At 44.8% G+C, this 20671-nt stretch overlaps 1 protein-coding gene across 1 annotated transcript in view; it reads left to right on the top strand.

Moving 5' to 3' along the window:
- ACTL6A (actin like 6A) overlaps nucleotides 1-20671 on the top strand; it is a 528174-nt gene that overhangs the window by 163145 nt on the left and 344358 nt on the right. The window contains exons 5-6 of the mRNA XM_069618679.1: nucleotides 6797-6894; nucleotides 11237-11331. Of these exons, the coding sequence (XP_069474780.1) occupies nucleotides 6797-6894; nucleotides 11237-11331 (193 nt within the window). The remainder of the gene's footprint in view (nucleotides 1-6796; nucleotides 6895-11236; nucleotides 11332-20671) is intronic.

The raw sequence follows: 20671 nt of genomic DNA, 5'->3' as shown, positions 1-20671 counted from the left end.
CACTCAGAGAAACATCAGCAGATCCTTCTTGAAGAAATAACAGCGCTTCTATTAAAGGACGCCATAGAAGTTGTCCCAACCAACCAGGTAAACAAGGGCATTTATTCAACTTACTTCCTTGTGGCAAAAAAATCTAACAATGCGCCCTGTATTAGATTTACACCCTGCAAACAAGTATGTCAAGCCACAAAAGTTCTGCATGACTACTCTATAAGAGGTAATCCCGCTACTAAAAAAGGGGATTACATGGCAACATTGGATATGAAAGATGCCTATTTTCATATTTCAATGTTCCCAGAGCACAGTAAATTCTTGCGTTTTCAAGATAGCGAACAAGCACTACCAATTCAAAGTGCTGCCCTTTGGAATAGCCTCGGCTCCAAGGGTATTCACAAAGGTACTGGTGGTAGTGGCAGCGCACCTGCGCAGGGGAGCAATCCCAGTGTACCCTTACCTGGATGACTGGCTCATAACAGGGGAATCACCTCTGATTTGCAGACAAAACATCCAAACAACAATCAACCTCCTCTTTCAATTGGGCTTCTCAATCAACGTGAAAAAATCAAGCCTGGTGCCAAGCACCTCCAAACAGTTCCTAGGAGCTGTCCTAAACACTCAAGAGGGGTTGGCCTTTCCATCAGAGGAAAGAATTCAGAATCTACTACTGCAAATTCCTCGATCAGCCCGGTCGCCAGATAAGGGTGCGCAAAGCGATGCGTTTGCTAGGCATGATGGTGTCATGTATTTACCTGGTCCCCCACGCGCGCCTGCGCATGCGAGCCATGCAAGAATTGTTGGGGAAACAGTGGTCTCAGGCAAGTGGTCAGTGGGATGATCTACTGGTCGTTTCGCCAACACTAGTACAAAGTCTTCACTGGTGGACAAGAGAGAACCTGTCAAAGGGGAAACCCTTTTACGATCCAGAGGTACAGGCTGTAGTCACAACAGACACATCCCTGTCAGGGTGGGGAGCACACCTCCTTCACCACACAGCTCGGGTCTCTGGTCTCACACAGTGGCCAAGAATCATATCAATCTGCTAGAGCTTCTGGCAGTATTCAGAGCGCTTCAAGCGTTCGAGCCCCACCTGTTGAACCTGTCAGTGCAGATCCTGACAGACAGCACAACAGTGATGTTTTACCTAAACAAACAGGGATGGACTTGTTCGCCAAATCTGTCCAAGCTTGCCCAGCAAATTTGGATATGGGCACTCGGACGGAACATTTACCTGTCATCTCAACATGTTCCAGGGGATCTCAATTCGCTAGCGGACGCTTTGAGCAGAGATCCCCTCCCAGAAGAACACAAATGGTGTCTACTCAGAGAAGTCGTAGATGACATCTTCTCACAGTGGGGTTTCCCTGCTACAGACCTATTTGCCACAAGCGAAAATGGGCAATGCCCAGGATTTGCATCCAGGTTCCCTTAGCCAGACTCTGTGGATGAACTGGTCAGGAATGTTTGCCTTTGCTTTTCCGCCAACCCCGCTCATGAGGAAGGTGGTCAACAACATAAAAAGGGAATCGATGACGCTCATCCTAGTTGCTCCCATGTGGGCGAGGCAACTGTGGTTCCCACACTTGCGCAGACTAGCGGTGTGCAAACCCATCAGACTCCCGTGCTGGTACAACCTACTGTCCCAGCATCCTCAACCCAGCTCAATGAACCTGGCAGCATGGCTCCTGAAGTCAGAGTTTGGACATCTCAACTTACCACAGAGATGTATGGACATCTTAAAAGAGTCTAGGAAACCTAACACGAGGCATTGTTACTTTGATATATGGAAACGATTCGTTATCTGGTGCCAGAATAAGCCAATGAACCCGGTTGATTGCACTCCTTCCAATATTGTCACATACATGCTCCACCTGCTGGATGCAGGGTTGGTATTTAACTCACTCAAGGTACATCTGGCAGCGCTGTCAGCCTACACCACCTCCCACAACAAGGTTTTGTGGTGGGAGGTACCAGTGGTTAAAGCCTTCATGGAAGGGGTAAAGAGACTCCACCCTCCAATTTCAAACCCACCACCCGAATGGGACCTTAATGTGGTGCTTGCTAAGCTCATGTGCCCACCCTTTGAACCCATGCATAAAGCCAGTTTCAAACACCTGACCTATAAAACTGCCTTCTTAGTAGCCATTACATCCATAAGAAGGGTCAGTGAAATTCAGTTTGTCAGTGCAGGATCCTTTCTTGACTGTTCATAAGGATAAACTGGTTCTACGAACACACCCTAGGTTCTCGCCTAAATTCATTTCTAAATTCCACGTTAACCTATCCATTGAATTTCCGGCCTTCTTCCAAGAACCCAAAAGTTCTGCTGAGGTGAAACTACATACTCTAGATGTGCGAAGAGCAGTCATCTACTATGTAGACAAGACCAGGCCGCTAGGAAAAACAGACCAACTATTTGTCTCCGTAGCTACAGGCAGAGAAGATCGCGTCTCTAAAGGTGCCATCTCCAAGTGGATAGTCAATTGTATCCAGCCATGTTACTCCCTTTCTGAAAAGACTCTGCCTTTTACGCCAAGGGCCCACTCTACAAGAGGCATTGGGGCCACTCTGGCTTTCATTGCAAATGTACCCCTTGACACCATTTGCAAAGCAGCTACATGGAGCTCTATTCACACTTTTACTCAGCACCACTGCATTGACACTCATTCCAAGACAGATACACAAGTGGGACAAACGGTTCTAAGACATTTATTTGCTCATGACCCTTCTCACATCCCACCTCCTTCTTCCAACACTGCTCGCTAATCTATGCACAGCATGTGATCTAAGCTGATACACAAGCCTCAGAAGGGATACATTACTCACCGTAATCGTATTTCTGATGCTTTTATCTGCTTAGATTCACATCCGCCCGCCTTTCCTCCCCTCTGAGAGAAGGCGCATGGATGCTTGTAGTCTTATCTTTCTATTTATCTGCTTGGATTATCTGTACTCGCGCTACTCCTCATGCTACCTCATGTCAGAAAAAATACAATCTGAGGATCCTAGACGCGTGAGGGATCTTGGGTACAGTGGACGTCACACTAGGGATAGTATTACTGGCTCGCCCTGTGTCGACGCCCATTTCGAAAAACAAACTGTAATACTCCGCAGCTTCCACTAGATGTTGGCCTATGCACAGCATGTGAATCTAAGCAGATACAAGCATCAGAAATACGATTACGGTGAATAATGTATTATATATATTCTTGTTCGTCGGCTTATAACTTCGCTTCCCTTGGATGAATCCTCACCAAATTTTGCAGAAAAAGTATATGGGCGGCTCTGAATTTTCTCGCCAAGTTGGGCGAGGTTTTGTGCAGGGGTGGTTCCCAAATTATAACTTTTTTTCCCATAGTCTGAATGGGAAACAACTTTGCACACGGCTGCAGGTCGAACGGCTGGACGGATTTTCACCAAATTTGCTTTGCATCAGGAGTGGGGGCTTGGGCCAAAAAGCATGCTTTAGTGTGTTCGGTGGCAAACGGACCAGTACATTTTTTTGAAAAACGCTAAAATGTACGCCCCAAAAAATTAGTGATATCTGAGCAGACCCATTTCCCTGTTCGCTCCACGGATAGAAGTGTCATTGGATGGCGGTATGGCGTGATGTTGGAGAACTTTGGACGCAGGTGGTGGTTGGCTGGAGGAAAGCGTGCTGTGCCTGAAACATTTTTTTGAAAGCCACCATTGTGTATCTGAGGACAGTGCGGCGGCGGAAGGGTCTGGGAAATGTACCGTATTCGCTGTCTTGGCGGCAATAAGGGAGGGAAAGTTTGGGGGAGTGCGAAGTGGTCTGTGTGACATATGTAGGGTAGTAGTTTCTGTGGTGATTGGAGGCAGCTGTCCTACCAGCCCCTTATCTTCTGCCGTGCCCTGTTTGCATCAAACTGTTTTTGTGTTGAGTGGTGCCAGGTTATGTGTAAATGTGGAGTGAATTGCACACGACATAGGTTGGGGGGGTCGGCGCGGGTGGCTGCGCGCAGCGGATGGAATGCCGTAGTTGGGCACATGGAGGCATGCATGGGTGAATGCCGGTGCGGTCAGTCTGTGGAAGGATTACACTATTGGCTGCATGGGCGAAACCCGTAGGCTGTAGGGCATGCACTGAGGAGCAGATGGCAACAACATACATACCGCATGAATAGTGTTCATGTTTGAGTGTGCATCCGGTACAGGGTGGTGCTTGCATAGTGCAGATTGGCTGTAGTAGCGTTAGTGCTGCAAACTGAATGTGGGTAGGTTGGCAGTGACGCACTAGTTCTGAATGGGAGTGGGAACGCCTATAGTATGGTGTATAGGGGTGCAGGAGAGTGTGTTTTCTTTCCAGATTGTGTTAACTGGTGAAAGTTGTTACTGCATACCTACATGGTGGTGCGCAGGTTGGGTAGGACTGCTGGTGGCAGTGGTGTGTATGTTGATGGTCGTAGATGGTGAAATGCATGGTGCCATTACGTTGCTGGAGGTTTGTTTAAGGGCTATGCTGTGTGCAGATTTGTTGAGGTAGGTCGAATGTTTTGACAATATTGCAGTTACTGACACAAGACGTTGTGAATGGCTATGGGTACAGGTGATGGAGGATGTGGTACGTTTGTGCATTCTGATGAGTGCGATCTGTGTTGATGATTGGGTGATTTATGGTGTAGGGGAGTTGGGCTGGAGTGCTGCCACCTACATGTGGTACGTTGGTCCATAATGGTAGCTGGCCACATGGCCATTAAGTTAACTGTTGCCATTTGTTGCTGCGTAGCGCCACACCGGTGTAAAAGTTGGGTTGGGTTGGAGTGTTGCTGGCAGTGGTGTTTATGTGGATTGCTGCACTTGCTGATATGGAGACATGCATGGTGGCATTACGTTGCCCTAAGTGTGGCCAAGGCCTAGGCTATTGGATGCTTGGCCGAAGGCCATAGGCCATGCATTCAAGAGCCAAGGCCTTGAGGACACGCACGGCAGTAATGCATTTTTCAATCTGCATGAGTTGGAGGGTGGTGACATTAAAAGGCCATTATCGGATTAATTGCTGGTAGGGAAGGTAAGTAGATTGAAACTAGGCCCAGCATACCTTGGTTAGAAAAAGAGGTCTGGATTTGAAACATAGCTCGCAATTGTACCACCATTTGGAAGGGGGACTTTGCCTCTAGCTTCCTTTACTAGACCTCGGAGTACTATGGGCAAAGGTGAATGCCCCTTGTGTGGGATTGAAAGGGAAACCGTGATTCGCTTCTTTTGATATATGCCGTGACCATGAAATTGAGAAGTACCCCTCTTTTCTATGTCCTGTGCGAGGCTGCAAAATCATTATCGTCGCATATTTTTGGGTGTTTATTATACATGTGTTGTCTTTTTACCTACTTTTCATGAAATGCTGAATAGAATTTTTATCTATTTCATTATTTACTTTATGAAATGTCAAGTTTATTAATGCTTCTGACTTGCCTGTTTAAACTTGTATCCTTGTAAACCTTTATCCTTGCTGGAAACTGTAATAAATGCAATTTTCTTTTTGTGTTTAATACCAAATTCAAAATTGAATGACTGACTAAAAACAGAAGGGCCACTATGAAGCTCACTTGGCCATGCCTACTCTGTAACACGATCGCGTCACTGACTTATTGCACCCCGACATAACTGTAGCTGTAAAAGTATTTCTAAAAGGTTTCTTTTTTTTATATAACCTTGGCTATAATTGCAAAGAACTACATACCTCTGGTGATTTGTAGTCGTCATACCTGCGGTTGTAGGGGGGAAAAACAGCCAACAAAAATGCTTTTTTGCCCTTCAAGGCACTAAGTGCCACCCCACTTTCCCCAACCCTTGTTTGACGCAGTTTAATCTGTGAAGTCGGGTAGCTGTGGTTATTTCTTCAATAACCGAGTGTATGGGGAAATATTTATGTTGCCAACTCTGTCCCTAGCCCACCTCCAACTCCCAAATGTAACTTTGTCCTCTTGCCCCCCCAACCTCTTACCTAATGGCATTTGCTGTTTTTGCCATACAAATGGCACTTTTCAGCCTTTTCTTAGATATTGCTCGCATTAAAAAAGTACAAATGGTGGCTTATCCATTTCTGAAAAGCCTCATCCTGCAATGCACCATGGGAGATATAGCTATTTTTCTTGGAGAAGTGGCCATCCCATTCTCCGTCAAATATTAAAAGTACTGGACGCAATAACCCCAAATAGCAAATGGTTTGTGAGTCAACGCTTCGTGCCCAAGCTGTTTGACCTGGTTCAGTTCAGCCAGTGGTTGCTTAACTTTTTTTTAGTTTTTAACGCATCTTTCCCAAAATGCACAGTTGGGGGATTGTGGAGGGGGTGGTAGCACCATTTTTGTCAAAATGACAACCAAATTCGTCAGAGGAGTCAAAAGTTATTGGCGATTAGTTTGATTTCTTATGGAACTCATTGTGTACCTGTAACTATAGTGCAGTGGTTTTATTTCACTATTTTCCCCCTTGGTCAAGCTTTGCTTTCTATTTTGCTGGCATGATGTGGAGGTTACATGTACTATGAGCTGTTGCCTGTTTTTTGTTACCTCGCATAGTTTACCGGACATAAAATTGTTATGAAAAATATTTTCTGTGCTACATGAAATAATTATCTTGAACTTGTGTTCGCAAGGTGTTTTGTGCTGTTGTAATAACTTGTATAAAGTATGCTTAAAACCATTGTATTCATGAATTGCTCTGTTTTTATGGCTACTTCAGTTTAATTATCAAAATGTAGTATGCTTTTTGTTTTCTAAACATTTCATTTTGAAAACCAGTTATTTTAAAGCTTGCTTGCCTTTCTTTTCACAGTGGAATACTCGAGCAAAGAGAGAGAAATTGACAGAGTTAATGTTCGAGCATTACAATATCCCAGCGTTCTTTCTGTGTAAAACTGCAGTTCTAACCGCGTATCCTTTAAAAGTTATTGCAGAAGTTAGTCAACTTGATTAGTGCAGTTTACTATGGCAGCTATGTGTTTAAGTTGTTAATAGAGGTGGGCATCCTCCTCTTTATCTCTGACACCAGCGTGTCGAGGGTCGAAAGGCTGTCCAGTGAAAGGTCTTGGGAGGTACTTATGGGGTCGGGGCGAGGGATTGCTGGGCCCAGCAGCTATGTCGTCGTCCCCATTGACGGTGTTGACATTTTTCTAGTCGTCCTCACCCTGAACAGAAATGTCCGTTCCCTGGAGTTCTTCTCTGCCCCTACCCCCGACTTTCTTCAGGTCCTGAGCAGTTGGTCTCGGGTTGAGGTCCGGCATCCTCTTCTCCGAGTCTTCTCAACCAGCTTGGTGGAAGCCTCCCTTCTGGGAGGAAGGGAAACTCTGGCTGTCGCTGGGGTACCCTGGCCCGAGTCAGCCCCTGTGACCTTCGAGAGTAATGCAAGCACCAACTTGATGGGAGGACGACGACTTGGCCTGGTGCACCTGGGCCTTCACGGGAAGACTGGTTCCCTTGTCCTGCTTGGCCTTCTCCTTCATGGACAGCAACTTCCATGGGGTAGCTGACTTCCTTTTGGATGAAGAGCTGGAGTGGTGGCTGGTAATCGATGAGAGAAGGAGACGATGAACGTGCCCTGACCAGCGCGGGACCCGCAGCAGCGGCGACCCTGATGGAAGCAGACTTGCGGTGCTTGGCCTTGTGTTGGGCTGCCACGAGTGGAGCGCTTTCAAAAGACTTAGATGCCCGCTCAGGTTGGCTGGATCCGGAAGAGGCATGCCTCTGGGAACAACCAAGGGAAGAGGCCCTGGCCTGAAGCCACGTCTCCAACTGCTGGTGTCGATCCTTCATCATGCGCTTAGTGAAGCCATGGCAAAACTCACAATCTTCTTTATGCGTCGGGTGGAGCCAGTACAGGCACTGGGAATGCTTGTCCTCCATGAACACATTCTGCAAACAGAAGCCGGAGCAAAGCTTGAAGAGGGAAGCGCAGTCCTTCTCATCTGACATGATCCACGCGGTGTAGGCCTTACAAACTTCTGGAAGCTTCCAAGAAGAACACTTGACGAATTCAGCCCTTGAGGAGCATGAAAAGAGCCGAAAAATGGGTCCCCGTTAATCGGATGGATAATCGATGGAGCACACAGGCTCGATTGACCGAAAAATAGTGTTTTCATATAAAAAGTGAAAAACAATAGAAAAGCTCGAAGAGCGAAACGCAAATACTCCTAACACTTGAACATGATGTAAAAATCTGAAGATGGCTGCCTGGGGAGGGGCTTAGGTAGAGGGCAGTCGTTGGCTGGGGCAGTATGCCCCAGCGCTCAGTGATTGGTTTATAGGAGAAAGGCAGTTCAGAAACGAAACTGAAACTGTTTTCTTTTACCAAGGATTCCCAGTATGACGACTGGGAATATTCAGGAGCATGTGAATCCATGCCAGACCCATGCTAGAGTACAACAGGTACAGGTAAGTTACTTGTTCATTATACATCTAGGGAATAATCTGCAGATTATGTGGTGGGAATGAAACATCTGAAACTTTGAAGTATTTGGTGACTGCATGTCCACATTTTGAAAACCAGTTTATGATTTTGATATGCTTTAAAGAGCCAGGTGGTGGATCCACAGAGGCGTTCTGGAACATGTTTTGGTGTATACTCGTGGGAGCACAAACGTATTTCTTAATTTGTGCTTGAACAATTTTCAAAATGTTATATCAAAAGAGTTGGATATAAAGAATGGAATAAGTAATGTGTGATTTTGTTGCATCTTTAATGTGATGGGTTTTAGTTTTCTCTTATTTTATTCTACGTGAAAGTTTGAATGTTACTATTTCTTTTATAATATACGATCTTTGTTCCTTTTTTGCTTCTACTATGTTTAAGGTTTTCTGTAAACCACAAATGCAACAATAAAAATAAAAGGCAGAGGAAGTGAAGCGGGAGACTTTACGTCCCCTCAGTCACAACAGGTGATCTATAGAAACTATGGAGAGCAAGGTTTCAGAGGAGAAATCTTTCCTAACATAGGAAAAATGGTTGCTTTGGCAGGGGGACTTCGTAGATGTGAGGTCTAGTAAAACCTGGGGAGGGGGGGGGCTAATGTTTTCGTGCCCCGTTTAGTAGACTTTCCATCTTGAGTGTAGTTCTTCCCAATTAAGGAGTCCCCCAACAATTTTTGCTGGACTATTGTTTTAAATCTGAGTCTCCTTAGTGAGTGGGAACCTTTTCCCTCGCTCGCTCATTCTTTTTCTGTGGCTCTGAGAACCCTTTTTGTTTTTTCTTGGAGTGTGCTTTCCTCCATCTTCTTCAAATGGCATCAATATTATACTATTGCAGCACACAGCACCTTTTGTGCAGTGTTGATGGGAGCTCTTTGAGCTTCCCTCTTTGGTTTTACTTTATTTTCCTGGGTTAACTTAAATGTTACCCGGATAGCGGGATACTTTATCCTACCTATGCTTTTCTTTTGTGAGATCAGCCCACCCCACCTTATGTGGAGGGCTGAGGGGGATATATAGTCTCTTCTTCACATCTCCTGTAAATGTATAGTTTGTGGCAAGTCTAGTTGAGTGGCTGGTGGCAGTGGATATTTTCTACCAACATTTTCGTAATGTTCACATGCAGGTTGCTGTCGCAGCTGTGGTAAAGGCCACATGGATCACCATTGACCAGAAATGCAGCCAGTCTTCTTATTTTGCCAAAATCACAATGACTTGTCCTTTCTTGAGCCTTCCTTTGCTAACCTGGGTGGGGGAGGTCCTGCCCATTCCTTTGTCTTCGACAGGCTCCCTATTAGAAGCCCTCCAAAGGTGCCCGTGTATCTGGGACGACAGAAAGCTGGGAGGACACAAACTCCTCATGTCTTTGTCCTCTAGTGTCTGCTTCGATCCAGTTCTAACTGGGTGCCTGGCTGTCCCAAAGGTACAGCCACCACCTAAAGTTTGCTTGTTGCATGCTTTCTGACTGGCTGGCTTCCTGCATGAAAGGTGAGTGTTTTGATGCTGAAGAGTCGATTACTGGAAGAAACATGAAAAGGACGTCTGCAGCGACTGCCAAGCCGAATGAGTGACCACCGCAGCTCCAGCCCTTTCTTCTGTGCGACGTGGAAGATCCAGACAGGACGACTTCCTCCTTAGGTCGGCCACCAGCCCAACTCTCGAGACCAGCTTCGGTTTGAGCCATCCCACAAAGTGCTGTGACCTGCCAGGCCTGCAATACCCGAATACCCTGGGAACTCGGGCACTGCTGCGGTGCATAGTCTTGTCAAGCGCGGTTCCGGCTGCAAACTTGTGGACATCTGTCTGGATCTATAGAGACTCCATCCTGACCATAGAAGTCCCCTCAGAAGAGTCAAATACCAAGATAAGGAAGACATTCTGCCGGGTGACCACCGTTGCTGCTACAAACCCTGTGTTGAGCTTCCACATCCAAGTGCTGCAAAGATCTGCTTGGCATATGTGCGATAGTCTGACCGTCTGTTGCCGCCAAAAGTTTTTTACCCAGACACCAAGCCCAGATACCCAAACCAGAGCTGCTGTTGTCTTACTTGCGGAACCCACTGGTGACATCACTCTTCATCATAAACAGTACTGTCGAACTCCTGGCCACTTAACCTAGGCAGTTTTTATGTTGTTCGCTCCTCTTGAACTTACTGTATCATGTTGGGATGGATAACCCTAACTCTGTTCTCCCAGGCCGAAGGACACTTGATCCCAAGGCTGAAATCCTTCAGGTGGCCTATGGAGACCCCCTGAACCCTTTGAATCTGTATTTGTTACCTACCTGTCACTTAAAAGCATCTTCCAAACTTTGACAGCGTCTACCGCCCAGGGTCGTTGGTTCCAATCTGACTTTTTTAGACTAATTTCCCAGATATGGTCAGACTTCTAAAGTTTAGGCCTACTTAAAGTTATCTAAACTGCCAGTATTGCTAATGCTATTTAGTAATTGTGGTTGATAAATGGTTTGCAAACTCCAAGCTACTCTTGATACTTACCGGTTTTACAATCTAAATGTGTAACTGTGTGTGTGTGTGTCTTTCCCTACTTACCTGATTTGTATTTGAATTGAACATTGCCTAGTATATGTAATAATTGAGCATGTTTTTATATAACTGTAGTGTGCAAGTGTTTCCTTGACTCCAAATGAGCTCAAAGGTCTTTGTACTTTACTACAGCCCTTCTTCCTCCTAGACTTTGTTACTTTTAATCCTTTAAAAAAACAAATTGCCTGTGCCTCATCATTTTTAGTTTGTTTTTCTGTCATCATTGTTCTTTGAAGTTTCAGTTTTCCTCAACCTATCTAAACTAGTTTTGCTAACGGCCGATCCACGGGGCTAATTTTGGATAGTGGATCCACACACACCACTGCCATTCCGGTGCACGATGGATATGTACTTCAGCAAGGTAAAATTTATTTTCTAAAACTGAAAAAATTTCTAGATCAGTGGTACTTTTGTGATTTATTAGTCTGTGCATTGTTTTTATTCAAAATTTTCTGCTTCGTATTTTTAGGTTCTGTTTCTGTGACGGCTTGAAATATCATGTTTCTTGTTCTACTGAATACATTTCCATCTTTGGCTTCACTTACCCTATCTCTAATACTACATCTTGAGTCTTTTATTTGTTGAAGTATCCAGTGTTGGGAAAGATTTCTCTTTTAGGCAACTTTTCCTCCATATTCTATTGACCTCCAAACATTATATGGACCCCCAAATGTTTTGCTTTTATTTTTGAAGCTGTCCTGATTTAACAGACCTGAAGCCTTCAGCCTCACTTGGTTGGCCTTTTGCTCATTTATCATGGGGAAACTAATCCGTCCTTCAGACGATCAGTACTGGGAAACCACGTTTCCCTTTTATCTTTTACTTTTTACCCGTTTTGGTAACTATTGTAACGGTGCACACAGCATTTTACCATGTAGTGCATGGGGATACTTTGTACCACCCTCGTCTTTTACACTGGGGATTTTTGGTTACTTTTATATGTGCCTAAAGACAAGCTGGTGTCAGCAATTCGTTTTTACCATTTTTGCAGTACTTTTAGTGTGCATTTTTGCCTTTACTGCGCCTGGCTACTAAACATGGCTAATGCTCTAAAATGGCCGTGCCACAGGATTGTTGGCTTGCTCTCGCCATGTTATTTATTGGCCTTCTTCCTGGCTTCTCAGGTCAGGAAATCCCTAATTTGGGCATGCATTTGCTGGGGAAAGCTGCTGTCTTCCTGGGCTAGTGCATGCCATTTGTGCGTGGACCAAGGAAGTGGGTGGGACTGTCTGGTCCCATTCCACAACAATAGTGCCAGAAGACCTGGTGTGCATGCATGCGTGAAACCCATAGTGGTGCCTGATTGGACAACTGCTGGTTGGGCAGATCCTTACCATTGCAGGGCTGAATTTTGCCATTACTCTGGATTCGTTATAAGTAGAGGACTCCTTCAGCCATTCCAAGATCAGCGTTGGGGCCAAGTATCCTGTTTAGCCGTTCATCTGACAGCAGGGTAGGTCTGAGTTGTCCACAGATATTCAATTGCCCCAGTGAAGCCCTGCTGGACTACCTGATCTGAGAAGGCCCTCTGCAGTGTTTCGACCCTTCGACTGCTGGCACAAACCAGTCTTGACGTCTTCTCAAGCTCCTGCAGTCCTGAGCTCTCGGAATCGTCCTGACCACCCTGCGACCCGATTAGCTCTTAATTGGGCAACCACGCCAGAAGTGCCACTGTTGTGCGTTTCCGTCCAGATCTCAGGTGGTTGCCAGCTCCTGCTACAAGTGGCCTACCTTCCAAATTTCAGCTTCCCAGCATCAAGGGGTCCTGTCCTGGAAGGTCGTCTTTGACTACAACTTCAGAGACGCCTGCTGTTGCCCATGTTCGGTCACTGTTGCCGGAACCAGCTGTCCTCAGTCTTGTAGAGTGTTCTGCTGAAAAGTCCTGCATTGGTGACTGCTGCCTTTCTTCATCAGAAAGGGTTGCACTCAGCTCCTGGACTCGACCGTATTCCGCCTTGCAACTGCAGCTCCTGGGCTTCATCTACTGAATCCAGTGGCGGGAAAACCTATCTCCACCGATTTCCCAGTCGATCTGCCTAGTCACGTGGGAAAATCAGAGTTGGGGGCAGAGGGGGTGTTGGAAGGGGGGTGGGAGTGCTCGCAATTCTTACATCTGCCCCGCCTCCCCTTTAATAAACCTTAGAATAAACTGTAGTTTATTCTATTCTACCGCTTTTTAAACGTTTGTTCTAAAAGCTGTGATCAAGTATTGGAAAATGGTTTTACTTGTAACATTGTTGAGGAGTCCTCTGGAACATTTCTCACCACCACGAGAACCTTTCCTACCTTTGTCCCCTCTCTGGAAAAGCTGCTTTTGTGACTTTTGGGCACAAAGCCCCATTCAACATAGGGCTTGGACTAATAAAGTTTGGGGGGTGGGGTATTCTTAACTGGTTTTCCTTACTACTACATCATTACTTACCTTCCTTTCAGGTTTTTAAGTGAATTTTATGCAATTCTACAAACCTAAGTTGACTGTTATATATCTTTGATAACTGAGTGTTGTGCGATCGTATTATCGGCTTGTTCTACTGTGTTTTAAGCCTGTAATGAATTGAGTATTGTTGTACTTGTGCGTCTACGCAGAATTATTGTGTGGTTCACTGTTTGGACTCAATGTGGCCTCCCGGCCACGCTCACTCACTCCTGAGACTAATCTTTGACCATTCTCCACCATACCTTGATTGGGTTTGGCTAACCTCTTCACTAAAACTAGGGTGGCTTCCTGAAATCGGTCCACCAGGCCAGATTTTAGAAATCCATCATTGCATCCAGTAGCACAATTACAAATGAACATATGTATTGTAACAATTTTTTAAAATCCTGACAAAGTGGATTCATTCAATTTGGTGTTTAACAATTTGATTTCTGCATTCATGAATCTGTGTTTTTGTTACAAACATTCAACGCTCAAATCACCTACACTTGAATTTGTCTGCCTTCTGAGTTGGCTTGGTACCATAAATGGACACTAATTATGATAGCTTCCTGACCTGTGTCAACTTCAGAAAGTTTTGCTTGGACTTGGTAATTATTATTCCTTGTCCCTAGGAGAAGGGGAGTCTCCCTCGACCACCGTCCCCTCACTTAGTCTTTTACTCTTTTTCTGGGTGACCTTTTTGTATCTCTCCTTGGTGTGTGATTGGAGTTAGTTTCCTATAACTTTGGACTGAATGTAGTGTACTATGGCAGCACAAAGCATTTTAAATGCACTGGCTTCCTTTTAATTCTTTTTTCTTGGGTGAACTACTGTTCCCAAGAAGTAAAGTGATTCATATCCCTTTTACGTTGATAACAGTGAGCCAGCACACCCCACTTTATGTGGAGTGCTAAGGGGACACAATGTATCCCCTTTCTTACTTACCTTGGCAGTGGTTTTACCTTTATGACTTTTAGTCATTATTACTCGCAGGCTGTCAAATCAGCCTCACCGTTTCTTGTTTGCTTGTTTCTGAGGTCTTCTGCCATTCTAGGCGGATATGACCTTGGTTGACGTTTTGTCTTCGGCAGGATTCCTTTGTATTACCCACCGAGGCTCCAGAGTGTCTGAGAAGGCAGGAAGTGAGGGGAGTTCAAAACTCTGCAGCTTTGTCTTTCACCTTGCCTGAAAGGAGCCAGTTCTTGAAGAGGGGGTGGCTGTACTGATTGGACAGCCAGACAGCCCCGGTTTGTAAACTGCAGGGACAGTTTGCAGAAGTTGTGCTGTAGTTCCTGATAAATGCTCTGATCCTGGAATCTGCTGACCAGCCGACCACAAACAAAATCCAAACCTGAAGTAGCAGCGGCTATAACCATTTCCAGCGACCGGAGAATGATGTAACCCTTCCTTGCAAACAACCTGGAGGTCCTGAATACGACTCCAATCTACCCAGAGGCTTGTGAGACCCACTAGTCTCAAGAAAACCTGCATTTTGAGCCATCCCTCGACGAGCAGCGACCTTGCTAGGCGGCAAACCGCCTATATCCAGGGACTTCAAGCCAGTGCAGGGTTCGAAATTGAGATTCGATGAGCAGAAGCTAAAACCAGCTCCTGGGTGTCTGTCATCGCCCTGTATGCAGGAGCTACCGCAGGAGAAACAGGAGCCAGTAGCGCAGGCAGCTTTTGTTGCCAGGAGGGCCGCTAATGGAGCACCAGCAAGAAGCTCGGGGGGTGCACTGAGCACCGACGGGTGGGGGCATAGGGGGCACCACACCCTGCTCCCCCTGGCTCTGCCACTGCCAGGAGCTACTGGAGATGCTCCTTTAATTTTTTTTGTCCTTTTTGTATGAACCATTGTGTTAAAATGTATATTAGATGTGCCCCAATTCTTCTTTTATTAACATTCTCAAATACTCAAAGTTAATGTCACATTTCCATGTTTGAAAGACACCAGTTGGCCCCAGGAGCCAAAAGTAGTTTCTGGTAGCTGTTGGTTTCAAGCTAAGCAGGCTCTACTATGCTAGAAGCAGGAGCTAAATAGCTCTCAGCTCCCCTCAATTTGGAACCCTGCCACTGTGCGGTGCATGGTCTTCCAAAGTCTGAAACTTTGGACTCCTGCTGGACCACCAGAGACACAATTCTAATCCCTGACGTCCCCTTACCAGAGTGCAGGACCGAGCAGAGTGAAGAGAATTCGACCAGCGATATTCGTCCATCAGGTTACTGTAAAAAAGGTGCAGTGAGAAACTATGAAGAATCCTTTGTTGTAAGCCTCATCTGATGACTGCTGCTGCAAGTTCCCATCCAGTGCCCATTTCTTTAGTCTGCAGACCAAGAATCCAGGCACAGGGTCCGGTGCTGCTGCATCCTGAAGGCATCCGCCCAGGAACTCTTCTTTTCTCTTAAGGTAAGTATTACCCAAGTCAGCACAGTACCTTAAGTCTTGTGTGCATCCTGTGAGGCTTAGTGGGTGATTTGTGTGGTTGGGAGTTTCCCATACCACTTGCCCAGGCCTAATACTGGAACGCATTGCGGAAGCATTCTATAAAGTGACTGTTAACGTTCAACTAACTCTAAAGCGAATACTTGTTGAAGAAGATATCCTCTGGAACTTTGACTTTCCTGCAACTGAACCCTAGAATGATATGCCTAAAGCTGTCTCCTAGACACTAGGGTCTCTTCTGCCTCGGAGAAAGCTCATACTATAAACTACGGAAGGACTTTAAAAGATGGGGCTTGTCTGGAAAATTATAAAAAGTGAAAAGGTACTAATTGCTAATGAAGTTCGTGCGGAAACTGTATCTCAGTTACAAAGTGTCCTTAGGTTTATACTTGCCTTTGAGTTGCATACTGCCCCTCTAAAAAGTGTTTTATTTTACTTGCTTTGAATGGTGTTCTCCCCCTTCTAAAAAGTAATACGTGTAGGTACGTTTTTATCATTTCTAAAGCGAATGAGTGTAAAAGCTTACCAATAGGTTTTACCTACCTATAATAACAGATTATCATTCTTAATGTGTACTATTGGGTTTTGCTTTCCCTGATCTGCTTTATACAGAGCTAAAATAGCCTTGGAGTTAATACTTGTTTAGGGTTGCTTGAAGCTCCTCTGAAAAGTATAGTAAGTTACCTATTGACTTTGAAGCTCTTCTGAAACTGTAACATTGCTGAGATAATTCAAATAAGTGCCGTTACTTACCTGACTGAAGTTTCACTGTGTGTTGTTAGAAGAGTACATGGAAAAGTACTCCCCTTTTTGGTTGTGCTTTCCCTGAATTGATCCTGGGCATTTCTAAAATAGTTTCAATGTGTGTATACTTACTCTTGAGTAGCTGTAGGCCTCTAGTTAATATACAAGTTAAGTTGCTCCCTCCGAATTGTATTCTAAAAACTAACATTGGTATGTACTTGTAACCATTCTTGAAAGAAAGCTACATAGATTGCAAAGCGTATACTTATAACAGGGTTGGTATATTATGTGATTATGTAATTGAATAACACTGTAAGATCTGACCAATGGAGTCGGCAACCCTTGGCCTACTTATTGTAAGCTAAAATTAACTAACCTGGTCTTTGTTAGGGAGAACTCTCAGGAATGTGCTAATTCCCTTCTACCCTAGAGACCCCCAGCTCTTTTTGCTGGACTTTAGGACTTTTAATTTTTATCCTGGGAGAGTGAGACCTTTTTTCCCCACTCTCTCCTGCATTTCTGTTTAATTTGAACTCTGTTTCTTGTGACTTTGGAGTCTAACTCCATAGGCATCATCTTTTTAAATTGTGCCACACAGCAACTTCAGTGCAGTGGCACAGGGAAGCCTCTCAGATCTCCCAAAGGTTTAAATGTCTTCTCTTGGTGAAACTACTGTTTCCAAGAGCAGTGAAGTGAAATTAACTTTACTTACATTTGTAACTTTCATAGACCCAGCCCACACTATCTTACAATAGGGTGCTGGAGGGGTTACTGTGTATCCCCTTTGCCTAGTTTCTCATGTAACATCTTTGTTACCCTTTCTACAATTAATGGCTGGTAGCAGTGGTTTACGTTTTACTACCATTAAGTGTTGCTAACGCAGGCTGCAATTGCAGCTGCAGTAAAGCACCCATGGGTGCCCATTTTGTCAAAATGGCCCGGTCTTCTTTTTTCGCCCTTTCTTGTTGGAAAGCTCCTTCTTAAGAATTACTCAGCGCGCCAAACCAGGTTTGGTCCCTTTGTTCGTTTTGTATTTGGCGGGATTCACGAGTGAAGCCCACCTCTGATTCCAGGGTGTGAGGGAGGTGCCCTAAACTCCCTGTGCCTAATCCCCTTGGTTGCAGGAATGCACCCAAATGTGATTGGCTGACCCTGCTGTGATTGACAGCTAGACTGCGACTGAATGGGAGAAACCTGCATAAAAGGTGAGGTCTTTGGCTTGGAAGGCAGCGCCGACCACTGGACGAAGGAATCCGAAGAAGAACTTGGAAGAGACGCCTGCTGCAACTCCTGGACCATTGGTTTGCCCGGTGAAGCCCTGCTGCAGTGCTAAAGCTCTGAATTTGCCTCGACTAGAGAAGCCCTGCAAAGGACGACTTCTCCCTTTTGGGTTTGGTGGGACCAATCGACCCCAAGACTAACTCATCTTGAAATCCTCTCGGAGCTGGCTGTACTTTCATTGCTGCTGCAGGAACTTCTTGCCAGGGAGAGGAAAACCAGAATCGATTGTGTCGTATTTAAGTCGGACCCGAGCTCCAGGAAGATCATCCGGAGTCCCATGAAGCAGGACTGACCAAGCCTGAGCCACCTCAAGAGCGCTGGACCCCAGATGCGATGAAAGCCCATAAGGTATCTGAGAACCGCGGTGGTGCTATTTGCGAGAAACTGAAACCGCAAAGTGCCTCAGATCTGAAGTTTGCCCATTGCTGCCGCCGACCTTCAATTCGTAGTGCAGGAGTCCCCAGACGTCCTCCCTCTTGTCACAATGACTGAGGCCCAGGAACAACAGGCTCCGCAGACCTACAACTGGAACAGAAGCCAACTGGAACCAAATTCTTCAGACCAAATGTACTGTAAACTAAGGGGTTGCTTACCTCTTGTTGTGTAGCCTTGCTAGCTCTCACTTGAGACTTGTCTTGGTTGCTTTTGCAGAGTTGATTGCAGCTTTGCCTCTCACAAGCCTCCCAGCTTGTGGCCCTATAGTGATTTCATTTTCTTAAGTCTTCTAAAACGTTGTGCAAGACTTTTTACGTACCTTTAAGAAGTGCTTCAGCTCCCCTAAACATTTGCTCAATTAACATTGGCTGTCCTGGATCCCTGAAAGAGACTTCTATCCTCCGACTTTGTGCTTTAACTATCCCTCAACAATAGGCACACATTCTATAACTTGTCTGCTTTGCATCGGGGGTTCGAAAGTACTTGCATGCTTAAGAATATTTGTTAACCACCGTTTTATTCCATCATCATTTCCTTTTGACATCTAACTCCGTATTGCTCTGAATGTACCAGTGATATATCAGTGTCCTAGTTATTTAAGTCACCTCTGATTCTAGAAATTGTCTGTGTGCCATCCCAAATGGGTATCTGCGGATTGAAAGAAATTGAGTGTGTATTTTGAAGTATATTTTGTGTTACACATTTGCTCTTTTCTAAAGAAGGCTTATTCAACTGACTGATAAATAATTGTTTAATCTAGAAACCTTGAAGGAGTTTATCTGGATACTTATCAATGTTAATCTCTGTGTAATAACCCTACAACTCACATTGACCCCTCTTGAGATAAACCTGGCTGCTCAGGCACTCTTCCAACTTTCACTCTACCAACTTGTGTATTACATGCTTATAGAAAAGGTTGGGTTAACTATTGCCAAGAGGACAAGGCTGGTGCAGCCTCCCACACAATACTACTGCATACAATCTTGCCTAACAGTCTTATTTCCCAAGAATAGTATATATCGCTATCCTGAATGTATAACCTTAGGTTTGACTCACCTTGACTTGCTTCATGCTCCTCTAATTAAAGTCATACCGTAGTTTGCATACAATAGGTATTGAGTTGGTTTTTTATAATTGTGTTTATATTATATGTTATAGTGGGTTCCACAATGGGGAACTTCCAACCCTTTTCTTCAGTACTTGGCTGTCTCAAGCCATTGAGTGTGCAGGGGACGCGAGTTACTCCATTGTGGGAACTTTATCTTTTTGCTTTGCATATTTCCATGATCCATGTGCCCGGACCGTTCTGTTCTCCCCTGCACCTTAAAACCTTTAGCCTTTCACCTGAAGGACCAGTACATTTCATCTCGCACTCTGACACACTTGTGTATGAGTGCGATGCAAATCAAATATATCCCATCATTAACATTCAGTCCACAGACCAAAAATAATGGTGTGCAGTGCACACTATCTGATTCTATGTTATAGTACTTTTACAAGATTTGCTTGGCTTGCTTGTATTTAAATCATTTATTTTTACTATACGTAGTGTTTCAGTATTTCTTTGGACAATATGTATGCTACAATTTGTACCAAGTTACAGCCTTCTCTCCTTCCAAAGATAAGCCTGGCTTCTCTTTCTACGCTATCAATTGTTCTCAGGTGGTACAGCCTTATAATAAGCGTGGAGCTTTGTACTGCCTCAGTTAAGATTTTATGAAGCCCTTAGTTGGACTTTAGAAAAACTGTCCTAACAGACACTGCATACTTCTTAACATCAACAACACACAGACACCAAACCAAATCCCCCAAAAAGTATAATGGTGAGAAAAAAAATAATTAATTCCTCTTTTCCCCTTCCCCATCGCTTTTCCTTTTCCCACTTCATCATTTCTACCCACTTCTCATACTAATCCACAGCTTATACAGTCAATCATACAAGGCATTGAATGGACCCCAAAACAGATTGTACACCTCTTCCTTGTTTTTCACTCTAAATGAGAACTTTTCAAAATTCGATAAGGTGCGCAAATCAACTAACCAATCTTCAACTGTAGGCTTCTTCCTAGTTTTCCAAAGTCGAAGGATCAGTCTCATGGCCACCAATAAAGCCTTGTTTATCCAACCACTATATTTCAAAGAACGCCTACACCTACCTCGATGTAGAAATAAAATAATGTTCCCACCCGATCTCTGTAAAACTACATCCAAAATTAAATCAATCCTATCAATCACATCAGTCCAGAAAGTCCGAACTCTAGAGCAATCCCATAGAAGGCGCATAAGGGTACCAACATCATTTCCACATCCACAACATAGATTATCAGTTTGTAACCCCAGTTATACTTTTTAACTGGTGTCCAGTAAACCTTACCCACC

The sequence above is a fragment of the Ambystoma mexicanum genome, chromosome 10, assembly GCF_040938575.1.
Source record: "Ambystoma mexicanum isolate Mex_15411 chromosome 10, UKY_AmexF1_1, whole genome shotgun sequence".
NCBI classification, from domain to species: Eukaryota; Metazoa; Chordata; class Amphibia; order Caudata; family Ambystomatidae; genus Ambystoma; species Ambystoma mexicanum.
The sequence above is the reverse complement of the archived record's forward strand: the minus strand, read 5'-3'. Positions and strand labels throughout refer to the sequence as shown.